Here is a 17,815-nt window from a genome sequence, read left to right as displayed (position 1 = left end):
CTAGAGGCATTGTGGGGATTTGCATTGGTCAGCCAATCAGCACCTCTGATGCTGATTGGCTGCAGGTAGACAAATGTCCTGTCCAGTTGGACGTTAAGTACATCCTATATCCCGGCAAATAAGCTCCACCCATAGGTCCGTTTCAGCTGGATACCAGACAAAGAATACACCCCTCCCAAATTTGGGAGCATTAACAGCTTAGGTAACTTTTTTACAGACCATGTCATCATTTTGGACCTCAAAAAAATCAGTCCTAAAAAATAACCTCAAATACTATATGACACTGGGTGTCTCCGGGTTCTTTTTGTCAATTTTGGAGCATATTTTAGTTACAAATTAAAAAAATTAAATAATTGTGGTGTGCTTATTTTTTTTTTTTTTCAGTTTTCCAGAAACAGCGCCAGTGTTTTATTATAGTCTTGGTCCGGTATTGCAGGTCATCCCAACAATGAGGAGGAGATACAAGACTATGGTCCGTGGTGGCGCCGTTTCAGCAAAGGCGGAAAAAAAATAAAATAAGACAAGCCCCTTTAAGACGGGGCTTAATACTGACCAATAAGATTAAAGGGGGAAGTGCTTGAAATTTAAGACCTACTACTTTTGAAAAGAGAGATCCCCCTCACCCCGCACCAGGCTTATATATACACATGACCTCTGCGCAGACAGTACAAAAAGTTAGGCAAAAAACAAACAAAAAAAAGCACAAGGACGGAGTTGTGCTTAGAATATTCAGCAGCAAAGGCAAAGTTTACATCAGACACTCAGCTGGTAAAACCGCTGGAGGACGCAGCCCCTGACCCCGGTCAGACTGCGTAGGAAAATGGTGGGGGTTTTTTTCCCAGAAGCCCTTTCAAGGACAAGACGCCCCTGTGGTGAGTAGAGAAAGGCCTTAGGAAAGATGAGGGAGAGCCGCAGAGACCACACACCCCTGGAAATAAAAAATATCTTACCCTGAAATGTTTATGTTTTGGAGGCGTCACTGGGCTCCCCCTCTGTCTGGCATCTGTGGAACATTCCTGAGGAGTTCTTTGGAATAGGTGGACCTGGACCACCAAGGAGGGAATGTGAGATACAGACTGTTCCATGATTGGTTATAAAGAGGGGGAGGGATACAAAAACAACACCAAAAAGATTATATACAATGAAAGGATAGAAGGCAGCCGACCACTACAGGGGATCCTAAATAGAAAAGTACATGAGGGAAGGAGATTATACTATAAGGAAGGATGGAAGGAGGATGACAGATGTGAACCTAAAGACATGAACGATAGACAAGACAATAGAGAGGTTGGATGTAAAGATGTGCCTGATGATACAGACAATCAAAAGACACGTATGATGGACCTAGAAAGAAGGACGATGGATCAAGAAGGACGGACGCTGGATCAAGAAGGACTGGGGACGGGCGGTGGATTTAGAAGGACGGACGATGGATCAAGAAGGACGGGCGATGGATCTAGAAAGACGGGCGATGGATCAAGAAGGACGGGCGATGGATCAAGAAGGACTGGGGACGGGCGGTGGATTTAGAAGGACGGACGATGGATCAAGAAGGACGGGCGATGGATCTAGAAGGACGGGCGATGGATCAAGAAGGACGGGCGATGGATCAAGAAGGACGGGCGGTGGATCAAGAAGGAGGGGCGGTGGATCTAGAAGGACGGGCGATGGATCTAGAAGGACGGGCGATGGATCAAGAAGGACGGGCGATGGATCTAGAAGGACGGGCGATGGATCAAGAAGGACGGGCGATGGATCAAGAAGGATGGGCGATGGATCAAGAAGGACGGGCGGTGGATCTAGAAGGACGGGCGGTGGATCTAGAAGGACAGATGATGGCTCCATCAAAGAGATGCGATATGGTGGTTCTAGAGATATGGCAAATGATTTAAATGAATTAAAGATAAGAATGACAAGTATGGATTATTATTAAGTATACAGAAGCATGAATAATGGAGGATAGCCATTAATTTTCTAGAAAAGTTGATTACAGAGATATGGATGTTCACTGAGACCATCTAGAAATGATAATAAAGTATTAGAGAATCTAGAGATCTGTACCTAGAAGGATGACCTATTTGTTAGGTAATCTAGAGGGAAGGAAGATGACTGACTGAATCTAGAACTATGGATGAAGAATGAGGCTTTATATGGATATATGATATAAAGTAAAGGTAATACTGATAGAACCTTCCAAGAAGATCTGGATATGTTGACCTCTAGAGAAAAACGACACACAACAAATATGAAGAAAGGATTATGAGATGAATAGGAGACTCCACAAGGCTATGGAAATGATGAATGAAAGCTAGAGACAATAGAAGGCGATGTCTCAATGGAATGACGGAGGAAGGAGGATGAGGAATCAGGTACGAAATGAGAGGTGGGTAGTGAAGCAGCTACCTTCTACTCAACAAGAAATAATGAAATCAATTTCAATAACCTCAATAATGAGATCGAATACCTCAAAGAAAACATTCTAGAACAGCAGTGACCAACCCTAAGCCTCAGTCAGTCATTAGCGGTGGGAAGGGGGCAAAAAATAAGGTGCACTATGTCACCTCTGACAATCACAGCCCCCCTCCTAATATCAAAAATAAAATTCAGATTCTTGACACCTTCTGCTTTTCCGATGGGTTGGTTGCTCACCGCCGGTTCTAGTCTACTCTTATTCAGAACATGCATCAGTTATCCACGTTAACCTGAAGAGGGTGGAGGGACACCATAAAAGCAGGATCCGGCAAAAAAAAAAAAAAAAGGAGGAAGGGAACCCGTAAAAGGGGTAGCAACACAAAGTCTAAATATAGTCCTATCTTTATCAAATGCTGAACTTTCTGCTGCTCGAGAGGGAGGTGAGGAGACAACTTTATAAAGGTGTGAGAAACTCTCTGTTCCGGAATCTTGGTAACGATATAAGAAAGATTTCTTAGCTCCGGAAAGAAGGAGATCTGCGACGTCTGTGCAACTTTAGCAATAACGCACAAGAAAGCGCCAGGAGAAATGTCTGTGCTAAGTGCTATAGTAAAAAGGTTCCCAGTCATTCGGGAGAAAGGGGACATTTCTTCTAATAAATACAGGGACATTCTCTGAGTTATTCCCTCAAAAAGTCTTCTGTTCCTCATGTGGCAGCCATCTTTTATCCAGCCCGACCTCATCTTATGGTCATCACGACAGGCTGGATGTTCTCGAGGTGATTACTATTCTCTTGTCTTACCTCACTCTGAAGTTTGGTCGGTGTGACAATGACCTATTGACTGATTTCAAGTCAGTATGAAAATAACTAAATCATCTTTTCTTTTTTTTAAAAAAAAGTTCTTCACGCAGGAAAATAATAAGATCAGAAAATGTAACCCAGTTGGAGGCTCCAAGTGGATGGCCATATTGGAGAACACAGCTATGTAGTTGGCACTCAGCTGACAAGGCCACCTCTAGTGGGTTGCTAAATATTTTAGGAAAACACAGGCACATTAACATCATTCATTTCCCCCTTGACAACCAGGTGGCCATTTTCCTAGGAGGAGGACCTTTCCAATCTTCTCTTCCATACCTCGGTTTAGACAGAGCTTGTAAGTCCCTCTGAAGCTCTCCACCATACATGATGGCCTTCGGCTTGGTGGCGGCACCCTTATGATGAGTATATGGAGGCTTGTCTTCATAAAGAGAGTGTGATAATTAATGTTAGTCAAGGAAACCACACATTATTGTTAACCAATCAACTTGGATGGAGGAACATCTTCTGTGTGGTGGGCTGCACCAAACTGGATGCCATTTGGATGTCCATGGTGGGTTTTCTGGTTTAAAGCCAAAGAATTAACCCCGAGCAAAATGTTGGCTCTGTCCACGTAGACATCATAACACAAAGCATACACATCTCTGTCAACAGCTAAGAGACAACCCATGGATGTTCCTGTCAACAGACAACATAATGTGTTCTTGAACTTGGAGATCACAGGTCTGTGAATTCCTTATGGCTTCTGAGGTCCAGGCGAGAGGACAACAGGGGTGGAGAGTCCATCAACACTGAGGGTTGGAACATGGATCTGGTTGCTTCCATTTGTTGGGAACTGGAATTAGAAGAAACATTCAGATGAATGAAGATGTCATGAAAAAAGGCACCATAGATTTGGGGGGTTTCTATCTTCCGGAAGGATGAATTATTTAGGGATCACCAGAATTGCTTAAGATGTTTCTTAAACATCAACCTCAATAGGCCCTCCAGGGTCAAGGTCCACCAACAATCTTTTACCACCGCTTGGTGAAGCCCATATGTTCCTGAGGTTTAAGATAAGCTTTTACCCTTGTATCCCTCTAGGTTCATCATCCCATGTCTTTACTACCCTACACAATGAACCCATTCAAAGCAAGCAATGACAAGTGCAGGTACAACAGCAAACCATACCTGGAAGGACAACTTTGCAGGACTTCGAGGAGCTATAGGGCTGAGCGTGCTCCAGAAGTGGATAGAAGGTGGGAGGGAGCTGGGGGTAAGAAGTAGTGGGGTCTGCAGAAGAAATCAATACATTGTCAGGGTCATGTCATATATGTGACTACCAACCAACATGTTTTTTTTGTATGGAAGCGCACAATCTGGCTCCATGTCTTGTGAGATATTTTTGATGCATGAGATGCAGCCAGTGTTTTCTGTTCCTGCTGGGCTGCAATCTCAGCTGCCATGTATGAATATTCATGACAAGATGGGCAGAAAGCCGGGCAGAAGACTGTACAAGAAGCCCTGGCTGCACTCCAGAGCTGCACTCACTATTCCGCTGGTGTGTGTATCCATACTTATCCTGTACTGATCCTGTATTAAATATCTGCATTCTTCAATATGTTGCATAAAGATAACCACCTGAAAAATCAGGACAGGTCAGGAAATTGTGATCTAAATCCTACAGAATTGTGAATGCAGCTCTGGAGGATAAAACCGGAATACTCTAACACTTTACAACAAAGAATTATGGACCATTTATTTGTGAATCCTCAAACTCTAGGACTCCACCAGTGACACCTTGTTGATGACCATGATCATCTTCTGCTCTATCTTCCTTACCAGAGAATGAGAAGTGATGACCGAAGACGCACTCCCAGGAGCCAGCAAGGAGTTAACAGCAGCGTTCATCTTCTCCGGAGCGATGACGGCAGAGAACGGAATCTCCAAGTCCTTTGGCTTTTTCCCTTTCACAGGCTGTGCCCCTTCAGAAGATGAGACTTGAGGACTTGCGTCCTCCTTCTTATCCTCCTCCTTAAAGTCAGTCTTTCCCTTTACTTCATCCTCCTTCTCTGGAGAGTTGATGACCACCAAAATCTCCTGGGCAAGTGGCTGCTCTGAAATTGGGGTCTTCAAATCCGGGAGAGAAGCAAGAAAAACCTGGGGTTCTGACAGGTCCTCAATATCTGTTGAGGTGTCTTCAAGAGGGTCCTCCACCTTTATGTCAGGAGTTGGGGGATCAACAGTGACCTAAGGAGGAAAATATGTGACACCATGACCAAAGATCCCACTTGACACATTTCAAGTTCTCTAACTTCCACAAGACAACAAAGGTACTGGTGGGGACAAAATGTCCCGTTTTGGGTCAGCTCTTAACTAGGGACAATTTAGTATCCCTTGGATTTCTGTCCGGCCTGCAGAGAAGCAGGAATGTTTAATGGTAGCAGTCCCACCTGGGCTTAGGAGCCTGTGGAGAACCATACAGACCTTAACAGAGCAGAAGTCATGCTTCGGTCATATAGGGCCCCAAGGAAATGGGTTGACCCCATCGTTACGTGGACCATAATAATGTCTTATCTATGGGGAACTTATAGTGGTGGTAGTTCTAAGGGGGCCTTGGAGCTTTAAGCTATACAAGATGGGTAGACCCCCATCCCCAATACCCATTGCCTCAATCGGATCACCATATTCCGGGGTGAAGGACCCATTTCTACTATGTTATGCTCAAATATCTAGCACCCATCTCTGCCCCCTGTCTATTGACATTACATGGAGCTGCAGTTCCTTGGAGCTATGGATGTTGACTTCTAAGGAGAGATCTGCATCCTCCTGCTCCACCGCCTCGTACGGTGGGATGCCGATACTTTGACCTTTGGCCTCTGGTAAGGGCGGCGTTTCAGCCGGTGGCATGATGTCCGCTTTGTTAGTCTTGGCCTGTGCACTGGGCGGAGCTTGCAGTGACTGGATGGTGAAGGTGGAGTAGAGGCCGGAGCGCATGTACTCATTGCGGCTAGTCTTGGGGCTGCTCCGCACCATCTTGGGGATAAAGGGGGAGTTCTCCCCAGGTTTTGGGGTTTGGGTCAGCTCATTCACAGAGTCCCTACATTTGGTGTCTTCCTTGGAAGGTTCACCGCTGCCAGGATCTGGGTAACACACAAACTTGTACACAAACTTTTGCCCGCTGACTTTCTTGATTATGTTCTAAAAAAAAAAAAAAAAATAGGCAAAAATAAAAACTGAAATAAGAAAAATATTTTTACAAAATTTATGGAAAATTTGTCAACACTGAACTGCTGAGGGTCTGTTACTATTGTACGAGGTCCAAACAAAACAACCTGGCGATCGATATGACAGTCATGAAAAGTATACGTTCTGTGCGTGTGTCCATTCACTGACAACAAGCAGTGAAAATGAAATCGGGCAGAAATTGAAATACAAATGTATATATTAGAAATGTATGTGTCCCATCAAACAGACTGATCGTCTTTCCATGTGTTTCACTAGGGGCTCCACCTGTGGCCCCCTACAGATTACTAGAAAAGGGGGTCCTGAGTGAGAACGTAATGGGGGGGAGCCATGTGAAGAATGTAGTTGGTTAAAGAGAAACCCTTTAAGTGTCACGGACATAAAGCTTGAGCTTTTAATGTAATTTTTTTTTTAAAGGGGAAGTCGACTGAAAATTCACCAATAAATATAAGACCATGACACTGATGACTTCTGGGATCCACAGACCCACTAAATTTCACAGACAGTCTAAAAAAAACTGCGCCATTTATAAAAACAGTGGCAACTAGAGGAGAAATCTACAGCAGCCAATCAGTTCACAGCTTACATTTCCAAACCAGCTTATAGGAAATGTTACCTGCGCTCTGACTGGTTGCCGCAGACAACACCTCCATTTTAGGCTTAAATGGTGGATCAATTAGAAAAAAACGAATATTTATCGATAGCAACCGGTGATATTACAGTCAGATAATGAAAGACATGATCTGATTGGTTACTCTGACCAACTACTGCAGGTCAAAGGACATGTCCATAGCAAAAAGACTCCGGCAATGATCTTTTTGGTTGCTTTTTAGTTCTGTCACAGGCGGACCCATGGTCCACTAAAACAACCTACACCCCATAACATTATAAAATTCATTTATCATTGTAGAAAAACATCACCCCATTAAAAAATACTACCTAAAACCACAAATCTGACCAATGGAGACATGACTTAGAGGGGATATTCTCGCCCGGGCATTAATCTTTAATTTAATTCAGCTGCTTCTTTAATTGGATGTTATCAAAAAAATGTATGTGTTTGAAGAGAATTTTTCATAAATGTAGCCATATGCTGCCTTGGATATGACCACCTCTGCAGTAGGGATTGCTCAAATAAACAAATAGTTATTACATATAAAATGGCCGTCCTGTGGTAATGAACACTGAATCCAGGTCGTCTGGCGCCTCAACAGCACATGAAAGGCCATCGCTGCCATAGTGCGTGGTGGTCATATCCAAGGGCAGCTATCCTGTTTGCAAGGGACAATATGGCTACATTTACCGGAAATTATCTTCACACAGATAACCTTTTTAAATAACATGCAATAAAATATTTATATATATATATATATAGGATAGGGGGTGGTTTCAAAATGCTGACCACAAACACAGACCACAACAGGGGGGGGGGGGGACTAAAAAATACTGGCTACGACAAACAGCAATACTTTACATTATTGACCACAACAGAGGGAGGGATTCAAAATACTGGTCACAACAGGGGGAGCGATTTAAAAATACTGGTCACAACAGGGGGAGCGATTTAAAAATACTGGTCACAACAGGGGGAGCGATTTAAAAATACTGGTCACAACAGGGGGAGCGATTTAAAAATACTGGTCACAACAGGGGGAGGGATTTAAAAATACTGGTCACAACAGGGGGAGGGATTTAAAAATACTGGTCACAACAGGGGAAGCGATTTAAAAATACTGGTCACAACAGGGGGAGGGATTTAAAAATACTGGCCACAACAGGGGGTGGGATTTAAAACTATTGGCCACGAAAATAGGTGGGACTTAGAATATTGACCACAAGAGGAGGGAGGGGTTTAAAAATACTTGCTAATACCCTAAGACTGTAGGCGGGACTTCATCTACTAACTACAACATAGGGGAGGGATTAAAAATTAGAGTGCCCCTTAATTCAGTAGGCCTCACAAGTAATACCTCCTTTGTGTGACCCCAAGGGCTGTAACGGCAGCCATCTTGTAAATCACCCAGCTTTCCTGGAATCGGATATTAGTGTTATTCCTCACCTTGTCGTAGTAGTATCTCAGGGCCCGGCTCAGCTTGTCATAGTTCATATTGGTCTTGTTTTTGCGCAGGCCCCATAGCCGTGCCACCTCCTCGGCGTCCAGCAGCTTGAACTCGCCATCGTTGGAGGTCCAGGAGATGAGGTGCCGGTGACTCTGCTCCTCCAACAACTGCAGGAGGAACTGCCAGAGCGTCCCGGAGGGGTCCATCTGTGCCAGGACAAGGAGAGGCATGAGGAGATGCAACACAATCACACAGCCACGTGCCAGGGTCAACCATTAATGGGGGGGGGGGGGGGGTGCAGAACACCGCGTATCGGTCACTCCTCAACTCCGCGCTGTCACTCTACCCCTGGCACCGAGTGGCCACAGCGTGGGAGGAAGAACAAGGGCACAGGTACAGCACAGAACACCAAACCTCCTGGCACCAACACAACCACCATAACCACCATGATCACCCTCACCATAACCAGCAGCCCCACTGCCATGATCACCAGGACCTCCACCATGGTCATCCCCACAATAACCTACTCCATGACCACATTGAGTAATAGCACCAACAAAAATGACCAGCAGCACCCCCACCACGAGCACCAGCACCTCCACCCTGAGCACCAGCACCTCCATCATGAGCACCAGCACCTCCATCATGACCACCAGCACCTCCACCATGACCACCAGCACCCCCACCACGAGCACCAGCACCTCCACCACGAGCACCAGCACCCCCGCCATGAGCACCAGCACCCCCGCCATGAGCACCAGCACCTCCACCACGACCACCAGCACCTCCACCACGACCACCAGCACCTCCACCATGAGCACCAGCACCCCCCACCATGAGTACCAGCACCTCCACCATGAGCAGCAGCACCCCCGCCATGAGCAGCAGCACCCTCGCCATGAGCAGCAGCACCCCCGCCATGAGCAGCAGCACCCCCGCCATGAGCACCAGCACCCCCGCCATGAGCACCAGCACCTCCACCATGAGCACCAGCACCTCCACCATGAGCACCAGCACCTCCACCATGAGCACCAGCACCTCCACCATGAGTACCAGCACCTCCACCATGAGTACCAGCACCTCCACCATGAGCACCAGCACCCCCGCCATGAGCACCAGCACCCCCGCCATGAGCAGCAGCACCCCCGCCATGAGCAGCAGCACCTCCGTCATGACCACCAGCACCCCCCACCATGAGCAGCAGCACTCCCGCCACAAGCACCAGCACCCCCGCCATGAGCAGCAGCACTCCCACCACGAGCACCAGCACCTCCACCATGAGCACCAGCACTCCCACCATGAGCACCAGCACTCCCACCATGAGCACCAGCATCTCCGCCATGAGCACCAGCATCTCCGCCATGAGCACCAGCACTCCCACCATGAGCACCAGCACTCCCACCATGAGCACCAGAACCTCCACCATGAGCACCAGCACTCCCGCCATGAGCACCAGCACCCCCCACCATGAGCACCAGCACCCCCCACCATGAGCACAAGCACCTTCACTACGAGCACCAGCACCCCCACCCCGAACACCAACACCTCCACCATGAGCAGCAACACCCCCACTATGAGCACCAGCACCTCCACCATGAGCAGCAGCACCTCCACCATGAGCAGCAGCACCCCCCACCAGCACCCCTGCCATGAGCACCAGCACCTCCGCCATGAGCACCGGCACCCCCACCATGAGCACCAGCACCCCCACCATGAGCAGCAGCACCTCCACCATGAGCACCAGCACCCCCACCATGAGCAGCAGCACCTCCACCATGAGCAGCAGCACCCCCCACCAGCACCCCTGCCATGAGCACCAGCACCTCCGCCATGAGCACCGGCACCCCCACCATGAGCACCAGCACCCCCACCATGAGCACCAGCACCCCCACCATGAGCAGCAGCACCTCCACCATGAGCACCAGCACCCCCACCATGAGCACCAGCACCCCCACTATGAGCACCAGCACCCCCACGTTTCTCGGCTACCTGTCTGCAGTCTCAGGCGCCCCTCCTGTCGCGGATCTGCTCGCCTTTGCTCTTGAAGGGTCTCTGGGGGTGGATGGGTCCCTGCTGCAACCATGAGGCTGCGGAGGAATGAGCCTGGAGCATGGTGGTGGAGGAGAAGGCTGCGGCTCTGGCCTGGTCACACAGCAGCCTCCATCGCTCTCATGCTCTCCTCCGCCTCCCACTTGTTTTTCTTGTTTTTTTCCCAATGTCTGCCCCTCTTCCCTACAGCCAGCAGACAGGAGAGAATCCTGCGCTACGTCACAGGGAAGGAGAAGGAGAGGGGAGGCAACAGGGGAGGGGAGACACCAGCAGGGTCCTGCGCTGCAGACTCCCATCCGGAAAGCTGGCTTATACCTATATGCCATATTGAGGGCTCTAGGAAAGCTGGGTGGCTGCCAACAGGGGAGAGCTTATCCATCTTATACCTATGTGCGGTATTCAGGACTCGAGGAAAGCTGGATGACCGCTAATATGGCCGCCAGCAGGGGAGAGCTTATCTTATACCTATATGCAATATTCAGGACTCTAGGAAAGCTGGGTGGCTGCCTATATGGCCACCAGCAGAAGAAAGCATATCTGTCTTATACCATGATATTCAGGGCTCTAGGAAAGATGGGTGACCACCAATATGACCGCCAGCAGAAGAAAGCTTACCTGTCTTATAACTATATGTGATATTCAGTATTCTAGGAAAGCTGGGTGACCACCAATATGACCGCCAGCAGGGGAGAGCTTATCTGTCTTATACCTATTGCCATATTCAGGACTCTAGGAAAGCTGGGTGACCGCCAATATGGCCGCCAGCAGAGGAGAGCTTATCTGTCTTAAACCATGATATTCAGGGCTCTAGGAAAGCTGGGTGACCATCAATATGACTGCCAGCAGGGTAGAGCTTATCTGTCTTATTCCTATATGCGATATTCAGATATTCAGGACTCTAGGAAACCTGGGTGACCGCCAATATGGCTGCCAGCAGGGGAGAGCTTATTGGTCTTATGCCATGATGTTCAGGGCTCTAGGAAAGCTGGGTGAACACCAACATGGCCGCCAGCAGGGGAGAGCTTATCTGTCTTATACTTATATGCAATATTCAGGGCTCTAGGAAAGCTGGGTGACTTCCACTATGGCCACCAGTAAGGGAAAGCTTATCTGTCTTAAACCATGATATTCAGGGCTCTAGGAAAGCTTGATTACCACCAAAAATATGGCCGCCAGAAGAAAGCTTAACTGTCTTATACCTATATGTGATATTCAGGGCTCTAGGAAAGCTGGGTGACCACCAGCACAAGAAAGCTAATCGGTCTTATACCATGATGTTCAGGGCTCTAGGAAAGCTGGGTGACCACCAATATGGCCAACAGCAAAGGAGAGCTCATCTGTCTTATACTATGATTTTCAGGGCTCTAAGAAAGCTGGGTCACCACAATATGGCCGCCAGCAGAAGAAAGCTTATCTGTCTTATACCTATATGTGTTATTCAGGGTGCTAGGAAAGCTGGGTGACCACCAATTTGGCCACCAACAGGGGAAAGCTTATCTGTCTTATACCATTGCTATTCAGAGCTCTAGGAAAGCTTGGAGACCACCAATATGGCCATCAGAAAAAACCTTTATGTTATATTCAGGACTCTAAGAAAGCTGGGTAACCACAAACATTGCCACCAGCAATGGAGAATGTATCTATTTATACCTATTTGTTATATTCAGGACTTTAGGAAAGCTGAGTTACCACAAATATGGCTGCCAACGCAGAAAACATATCATACCAATATGATATTCTGTGCTCTAGGAAAGCTGAGTGACCAGGCAGCCAGCACAGTAAAGCTTATTTGACTTATACAAAGATGTGATATTCAAGGCTATAAAAAAGCTGGGTGACCCATATGGCCGCAGCTTATCAGTCTTATATGAATGTGATACTCAGGGCTCTAAGAAAGCTGGGTGCTATCCAATATGGCTGCCAGCACAGGAAAAGTTATCTGGTAAAATGTATCAGACATATACAAATATGTGATATTCAGGGCTGTAGGAAAGCTGGGTGACACCAATAGGCCATCAGCACAGGAAAGGTTACCTGTCTTATACCAATATGTAATAATCAGAGCTCTAGGAAAGCTGGGTGACAACCTATATATCGGTCATTAAAGGGGTCTTATCCTTACAGGATGGGTCCGTAATAGCCGTAGAATCTCCCAGATCATGCAGTGATATATCACACCCTTCTCATGTACTGTTCACCAGCTATTCAGGGCCACAGGAAAGCTGGGTGACCAATAATACGACCACCGTTTTCCCTCATATACGGTAATTCCTGATAATTATCAGACACGTAGCGAATCAACCAACACGTAAGCTTTGGTATATTTATGTATAACTGGATGGATTTGCCATTCAGGACTCTAGGAAAGCAAAACCATCACCTACAGAGAAAGAGACCTGAAACGTGAATCTGTCTGGTTGAGTCGTGCCGCATCTTTCTATTTCATTTATCTCCAATAGGAAGCAGATTGGGCTTTCAGGGCTTTCGGAAAGCTGGGTGGAAATCAATATGGGCGCCATTATAGCAGCGCCTCTCAATAACCCCAGAATATCCTTCTTTACAGTCCTCCAGGAAGCGGTTACCCCCCCCCCCATGTGCCCGCTCTATACAATGGCACACGGGGCGGCGGGCACAATGTGTGCGCCCCGATCCAGGAGGAGACAAGGCCTCGTTTCCATGGCAACAGAGAGAAAGTGAGGCCAATAGAAAGGCAGGCGAAGATTAACCCCTTCCTCCACAGGCCGCTCTCAGCGCTAAACATCATTTACCCCTGCACCTCCCTCACCCCCACAGATCCACAAGTTCAACTACCCCCCCCCCCCCCACCCCCATAGTGATAACCACCCAGCTTTCCAGGAACACATCACACAGAACAGGGGTCTACATAAAGAGACAAATATGGCTTCCTACGTTATAGGAAAGCGATGCTCTTATCCAAAGGGGCTCATTTACTAAGGGCTTTGCGCCGGTTTTCTGTCGGACTTTGCGCGTTCTTTTAGGTGTAAACGGCTTGTACAGGTATATAAGAAGCTGCACCAGGCACCATGTGACACAAATTAGGGGGTGTTCCGGGGCTCAGTCGGACCGGCTTTTCTGGCGAACGTTCTTAGTGAATCTGTAGCATCGAGAATTATACTGTACACGGGCAGAGAACTTTTAGTACAGTTTCTCACTTTCTTAGTAAATGTGCCACTTTGTCTGCCCCTGGTACTGCAGAGGCCGAGCTGTAATACCTCCAAGGAAACTATAGAGGGAGTTACTGACAAGCCTATTGATGGTTTCCAAAGGCAACCTGGAAGAATAGTGAGTGCAGCTCTGGGGTATAATACAGGATGTAACTCAGGATCAGTACAGGATAAGTAATGTCATGTATGTACACAGTGACTGCACCAGCAGCAGAATAGTGAGTGCAGCTCTGGGGTATAATACAGGATGTAACTCAGGATCAGTACAGGATAAGTAATGTCATGAATGTACACAGTGACTGCACCAGCAGCAGGATAGTGAGTGCAGCTCTGGAGTATAATACAGGATGTAACTCAGGATCAGTACAGGATAAGTAATGTCATGTATGTACATAGTGACTGCACAGGCAGCAGAATAGTGAGTGCAGCTCTGGAGTATAATCCAGGATGTAACTCAGGATCAGTACAGGATAAGTAATGTCATGTATGTACACAGTGACTGCACCAGCAGCAGAGTAGTGAGTGCAGCTCTGGTGTATAATACAGAATGTAACTCAGGATCAGTACAGGATGAGTAATGTCATGTATGTACACAGTGACTGCACCAGCAGCAGAATAGTGAGTGCTGGATCATTCTGCTGTGAGCTGTTGGAGGGTGTGGTTGTCTGTGACTGAGCTCCTGCACCACCTGGTGGAAGACCAATCCACCCAGGCCTGCTCTCTCCTCCCCAGGGAGGGAGTAGGTTTCTGGGATGAGTGAGCCAGGAAAATCCCAGGCTTCTGCCTCCCGGACCAGGCCGGCGGGGGGCAGGAGAAGCCAGTTGCCGGCCAAAGCGGAGGGGGTAAGAAGATCTGCCCGGAGCCAAGGACGCAGCGATGTGACCTCGGCTGCCACCCCCAAGACCCAGGGAAGCTGCAAGGTCTCCAGATCACAGAAGATCAAGGCAAGTAACATCAGCCTGAGTGCTCCTTCTGGAAAGCTGAGTGACTGTGCGGGAAAGCTGGGTGGTTCAGCTGAAAAGCTGGGTGCTCACGGAGGTGTGCAAAAGGCATGGGGTGATCTTAAGGCCCGGGAGTCTGCTACCATCTATGGCTCCCGGATTGCTGAGCACCTCCGTGAGTACGAGGAAGCTGGCAAGGCGCTGAGGAGACTCCAGGAGGAGATAAGGGAGACCTTGGCCCTAGCGGGGGTGGCTACGCAGAGAAAGAAAAAGTCTGATCTTCTTACCACCATAGACAGACTAAAAGCCGAGGTCACCGCTCTGCAGGAGAAGCGACATCTAATCCGCGAGCACAGCGGTCCGTTCCGCGAAAAGTTGGAAAACGACGCCCGGTTTGAGGAAATGCGCCAGGAGCAGTTAAGAAAGCAAAAGGGGCTTCAGATCCAGGCGGATGAAGGCGATGGCGATGATGAGGAGGATGAGGAAGACCTGCCGTGTCCGTCTGGTGGCCTGCGCCAACACCAGCAGGCCTCGCACGACAGGCTGCCTGCAGAGCAAGCGCCATTACCATCAGGCTGCGGCTCTGCCAACCTGGAGGAGGAAAGTGATGACAGCGGCCAGGGGGGGGCGCTAATGGCTCAGATCCGACAGCTTGAGTCCCCAGTTCACCTCCAGAACTTCTCCTTCGGCGATGATATGCCAGATGACGACCTAAAGAGAAAGAAGAGAGCCAGGAAGACCAAGGCGTCTCAGGAGGTGAATCTGGTGTTTCGTCCCCTCCCTGTTCCCTCCGGGCGGGCAGCAGTGCCAGCCTGTCGTGTAGGCCCCGTTACCCAGCCCAGCACGAATCCTGCAGTGGACTCGGTGCCAGGGTGCGGGGAGAGTGCAAAGCCACGTTCCATCATGGCGCAGAGCACCAGCCTTGTTTGTAGTAGCAAGGATGGTGCAGGGAAGGCATCGGCCGAAAGGCCGGACAGTGAGGGCGATCCAGCAAGTCCTGGTACTGTGCGCTGCCCCCCAGTGGGAGGGGGGGGGTGGCCCAGTGCCAGGGGCAGTGGCGGTGGCTCCTGTGGCCCCTAGCACTGTGGCTGCTGCTAGGTCCAGTGAGCAGCGGCAGTGTGATGGGGCTGCTGGGGCTTGTGGTGCGGCGCCTCCCAAGCGTCCTGTGCAGCCTGCGGGAAAGGGCGCAGGAAAGGTTTTATTTTGTATTGGCTCATCTGACCCTGGAGATGGCACAAAGAGACTGTCCGGAGTAAATAAAGACAGGAGGCCTCTTTCATCCAGCGAGCAGCGATGCTCCAACCTTAGAAAAACTGCGGGACAACAAGGGGTTAATGCCAACGAGGCAGAGGGCACAAGTAAGATCGGGGTTGGAGCTGCCTCTTCTCAGGCTGAATCAGCTATGGAGGTGGCTCTACCCCCAGTGTCCAGTGACGCTGAGGCAACCCCAGGTCCTCCTGGCCCAGCTGGTGTGAGTGATGCAAGGAAGCGAGGGAAGCGAGACAGTAATGTACATAGTGTGGTGAGTGTGGGAGTGGTGGATGGTGGTGAGGGGGTTAATCATGTGGTTTGTGCTGATCCATCTGCACCCCCAGTGGTGGAGTGTCACCGCTGGGGCAAGTGTGGTTAACTCCTTGTCTCCTGGCTCTGGGAACAGCGTTTTGCAAAGGCGTCTTCTGGAGGCTCTCAGGAGAGGGGAAAAGTCAATCAATGTAGAGGGGAGAGATGTTGATCTGTCCTTCTGGACAGACAGGCATGGCCTGGCAGCCTTCCAAGAGAAAAGGGGGGGAGAGACTGTATGGTCTTTACCCACAACCGGGCCCGGAGCTTCCCGTAGGAATGTGGTTCGTCTTCGCTGGAGGGGCAGTGACGCATGCAGTGACGCAAGGGTGGTGGAGCTCCTCCTGAAGATGAACTTCAGGGCTAGTGACATCTTTGCCCTGATACATCCTTATGGTACTCCGGAGTTTGATGTCAGCTTTGTCCGGCCGGAGGGCTTAGAGCTCTTCTGGTCGAATTATGAGCTGGCAAAGAACGAGCCCGCATGGCGAGACTTTGCTGTGCAAGCAGCGTCTCGCCAAAACGCAGTCAAGAAGGTGACCGTTTTGACCCGTAACGAGTCACTTTCTTGCATGGACATCATGACTTGGCTCAGTCGTTATGGTGAGGTTGTACAGGTACCTCAGAAAAACCGTGATGAATTTGGCATTTGGTCTGGGGCCTGGACCTTCATGATGAAGTTGAAGTGTTCAGGCGGCACAGTCGCCCACATTCCCTCTTCAGCCTTTCTTGGGCGGGACAGAATCCTGATTTTCTACCAGGGGCAGCCGAAGGTCTGTCACAGGTGCGGTGACCCCACACACTTTAGCGCCAAGTGCAGAAGTGCGCTTTGTGTGGTGGGCTAGGTCATCTCGCTGCATCCTGTAAGGACATTAGGTGTAACCTGTGTGGTGAGCTCGGTCACCCTTTCAGCCGTTGTCCTCGCTCCTTTGCCAATGCGGTTGTGACCCCAGTGGAGGAGAGCCATGAGGTTGCTTCTGCTGGGGAAGGTACCAGCAGAGGTGGAGGAGCTGAGGGGCCTGTGAAGAAAAGCAAGAATAAGTCACCTTCTCAGTTGAGGCGGCTTGAAGCCAGACAAAAAGGGAGAGAACTGGGGAAGCCTCAGGTTGCTGGGGTGACCCTTGGTCCTTCCTCAGAGGCTGGTCATGCTACTGAGGCCCTGAGGGATGATGAGTTGGATGAGGAGGTCAGGAGGATGGAGCGCGAGAAAGGTGCCATGTCCTCCACGTCCTCCCATTATGAGAGTATGGATGAGGATAACAGGATTTGGCTAGAAAATAAGCGCAAGCAGAAAAAGAAAAAACGCGGCGTATCTAAGGTACCTAAGGAAGGGAAAACTTCCTCCCCTCTGGTTGAGCTTTCCAACCGGTTCCTCACCCTCGATGAGATCGCCTCCTCGGAAGGAGAGGCTGAGGGTGGGGTTCTGGAGGTGGCGGCGGAGCAGCCTGCAGGGGGCGCCGAGTCTCTATCCTCTGGGGATGCTGGGTCCTCAGAGTGGGAGATGACTCAGAGTCAGGAGACAAGGACGAAGGAGAGGGTGGTCCGGGTGGGTCCTTGGGGGCCAGT

General features: G+C 49.3%; 1 protein-coding gene across 2 annotated transcripts; it reads right to left on the bottom strand.

Annotated features, from left to right (window-relative positions):
• Positions 1-297: 297 nt before the first annotated feature.
• On the bottom strand, positions 298-10,864 carry ELK1 (ETS transcription factor ELK1). Of its 2 annotated transcripts, XM_072125113.1 has the most exons (6): positions 10,504-10,864; positions 8,514-8,720; positions 5,978-6,409; positions 5,051-5,458; positions 4,400-4,501; positions 298-4,064 (listed from the first exon to the last, which is right to left on the bottom strand). In XM_072125113.1, exons 2-6 carry the CDS (start codon positions 8,718-8,720, stop codon positions 3,966-3,968), a joined length of 1,248 nt encoding a protein of 415 aa, XP_071981214.1. In that variant the 5' UTR covers positions 10,504-10,864; the 3' UTR covers positions 298-3,965. The 2 variants fall into 2 exon arrangements, with proteins under 2 accessions (XP_071981214.1, XP_071981215.1); XM_072125114.1 differs by lacking the exon at positions 10,504-10,864 and having other exon boundaries at positions 8,514-8,722.
• Positions 10,865-17,815: the final 6,951 nt, after the last annotated feature.

Source organism: Engystomops pustulosus, chromosome 9 (assembly GCF_040894005.1).
Source record: "Engystomops pustulosus chromosome 9, aEngPut4.maternal, whole genome shotgun sequence".
Lineage (NCBI taxonomy): Eukaryota > Metazoa > Chordata > Amphibia > Anura > Leptodactylidae > Engystomops > Engystomops pustulosus.
Note: the sequence above shows the minus strand (reverse complement) of the source record. Positions and strands in the feature narration are given on the sequence as shown.

Excerpts from the sequence above, each read along its gene's own strand:
- ELK1 (XM_072125113.1), bottom strand. The coding sequence starts at position 8,720 with ATGGACCCCTCCGGGACGCTCTGGCAGTTCCTCCTGCAGTTGTTGGAG. Across the intron at positions 6,410-8,513 it reads TGAGATACTACTACGACAAG|AACATAATCAAGAAAGTCAG; the intron begins GTGAGGAATAAC and ends TTTTTTTTTTAG. Across the intron at positions 4,065-4,399 it reads CTGCAAAGTTGTCCTTCCAG|TTCCCAACAAATGGAAGCAA; the intron begins GTATGGTTTGCT and ends TTCTAATTCCAG.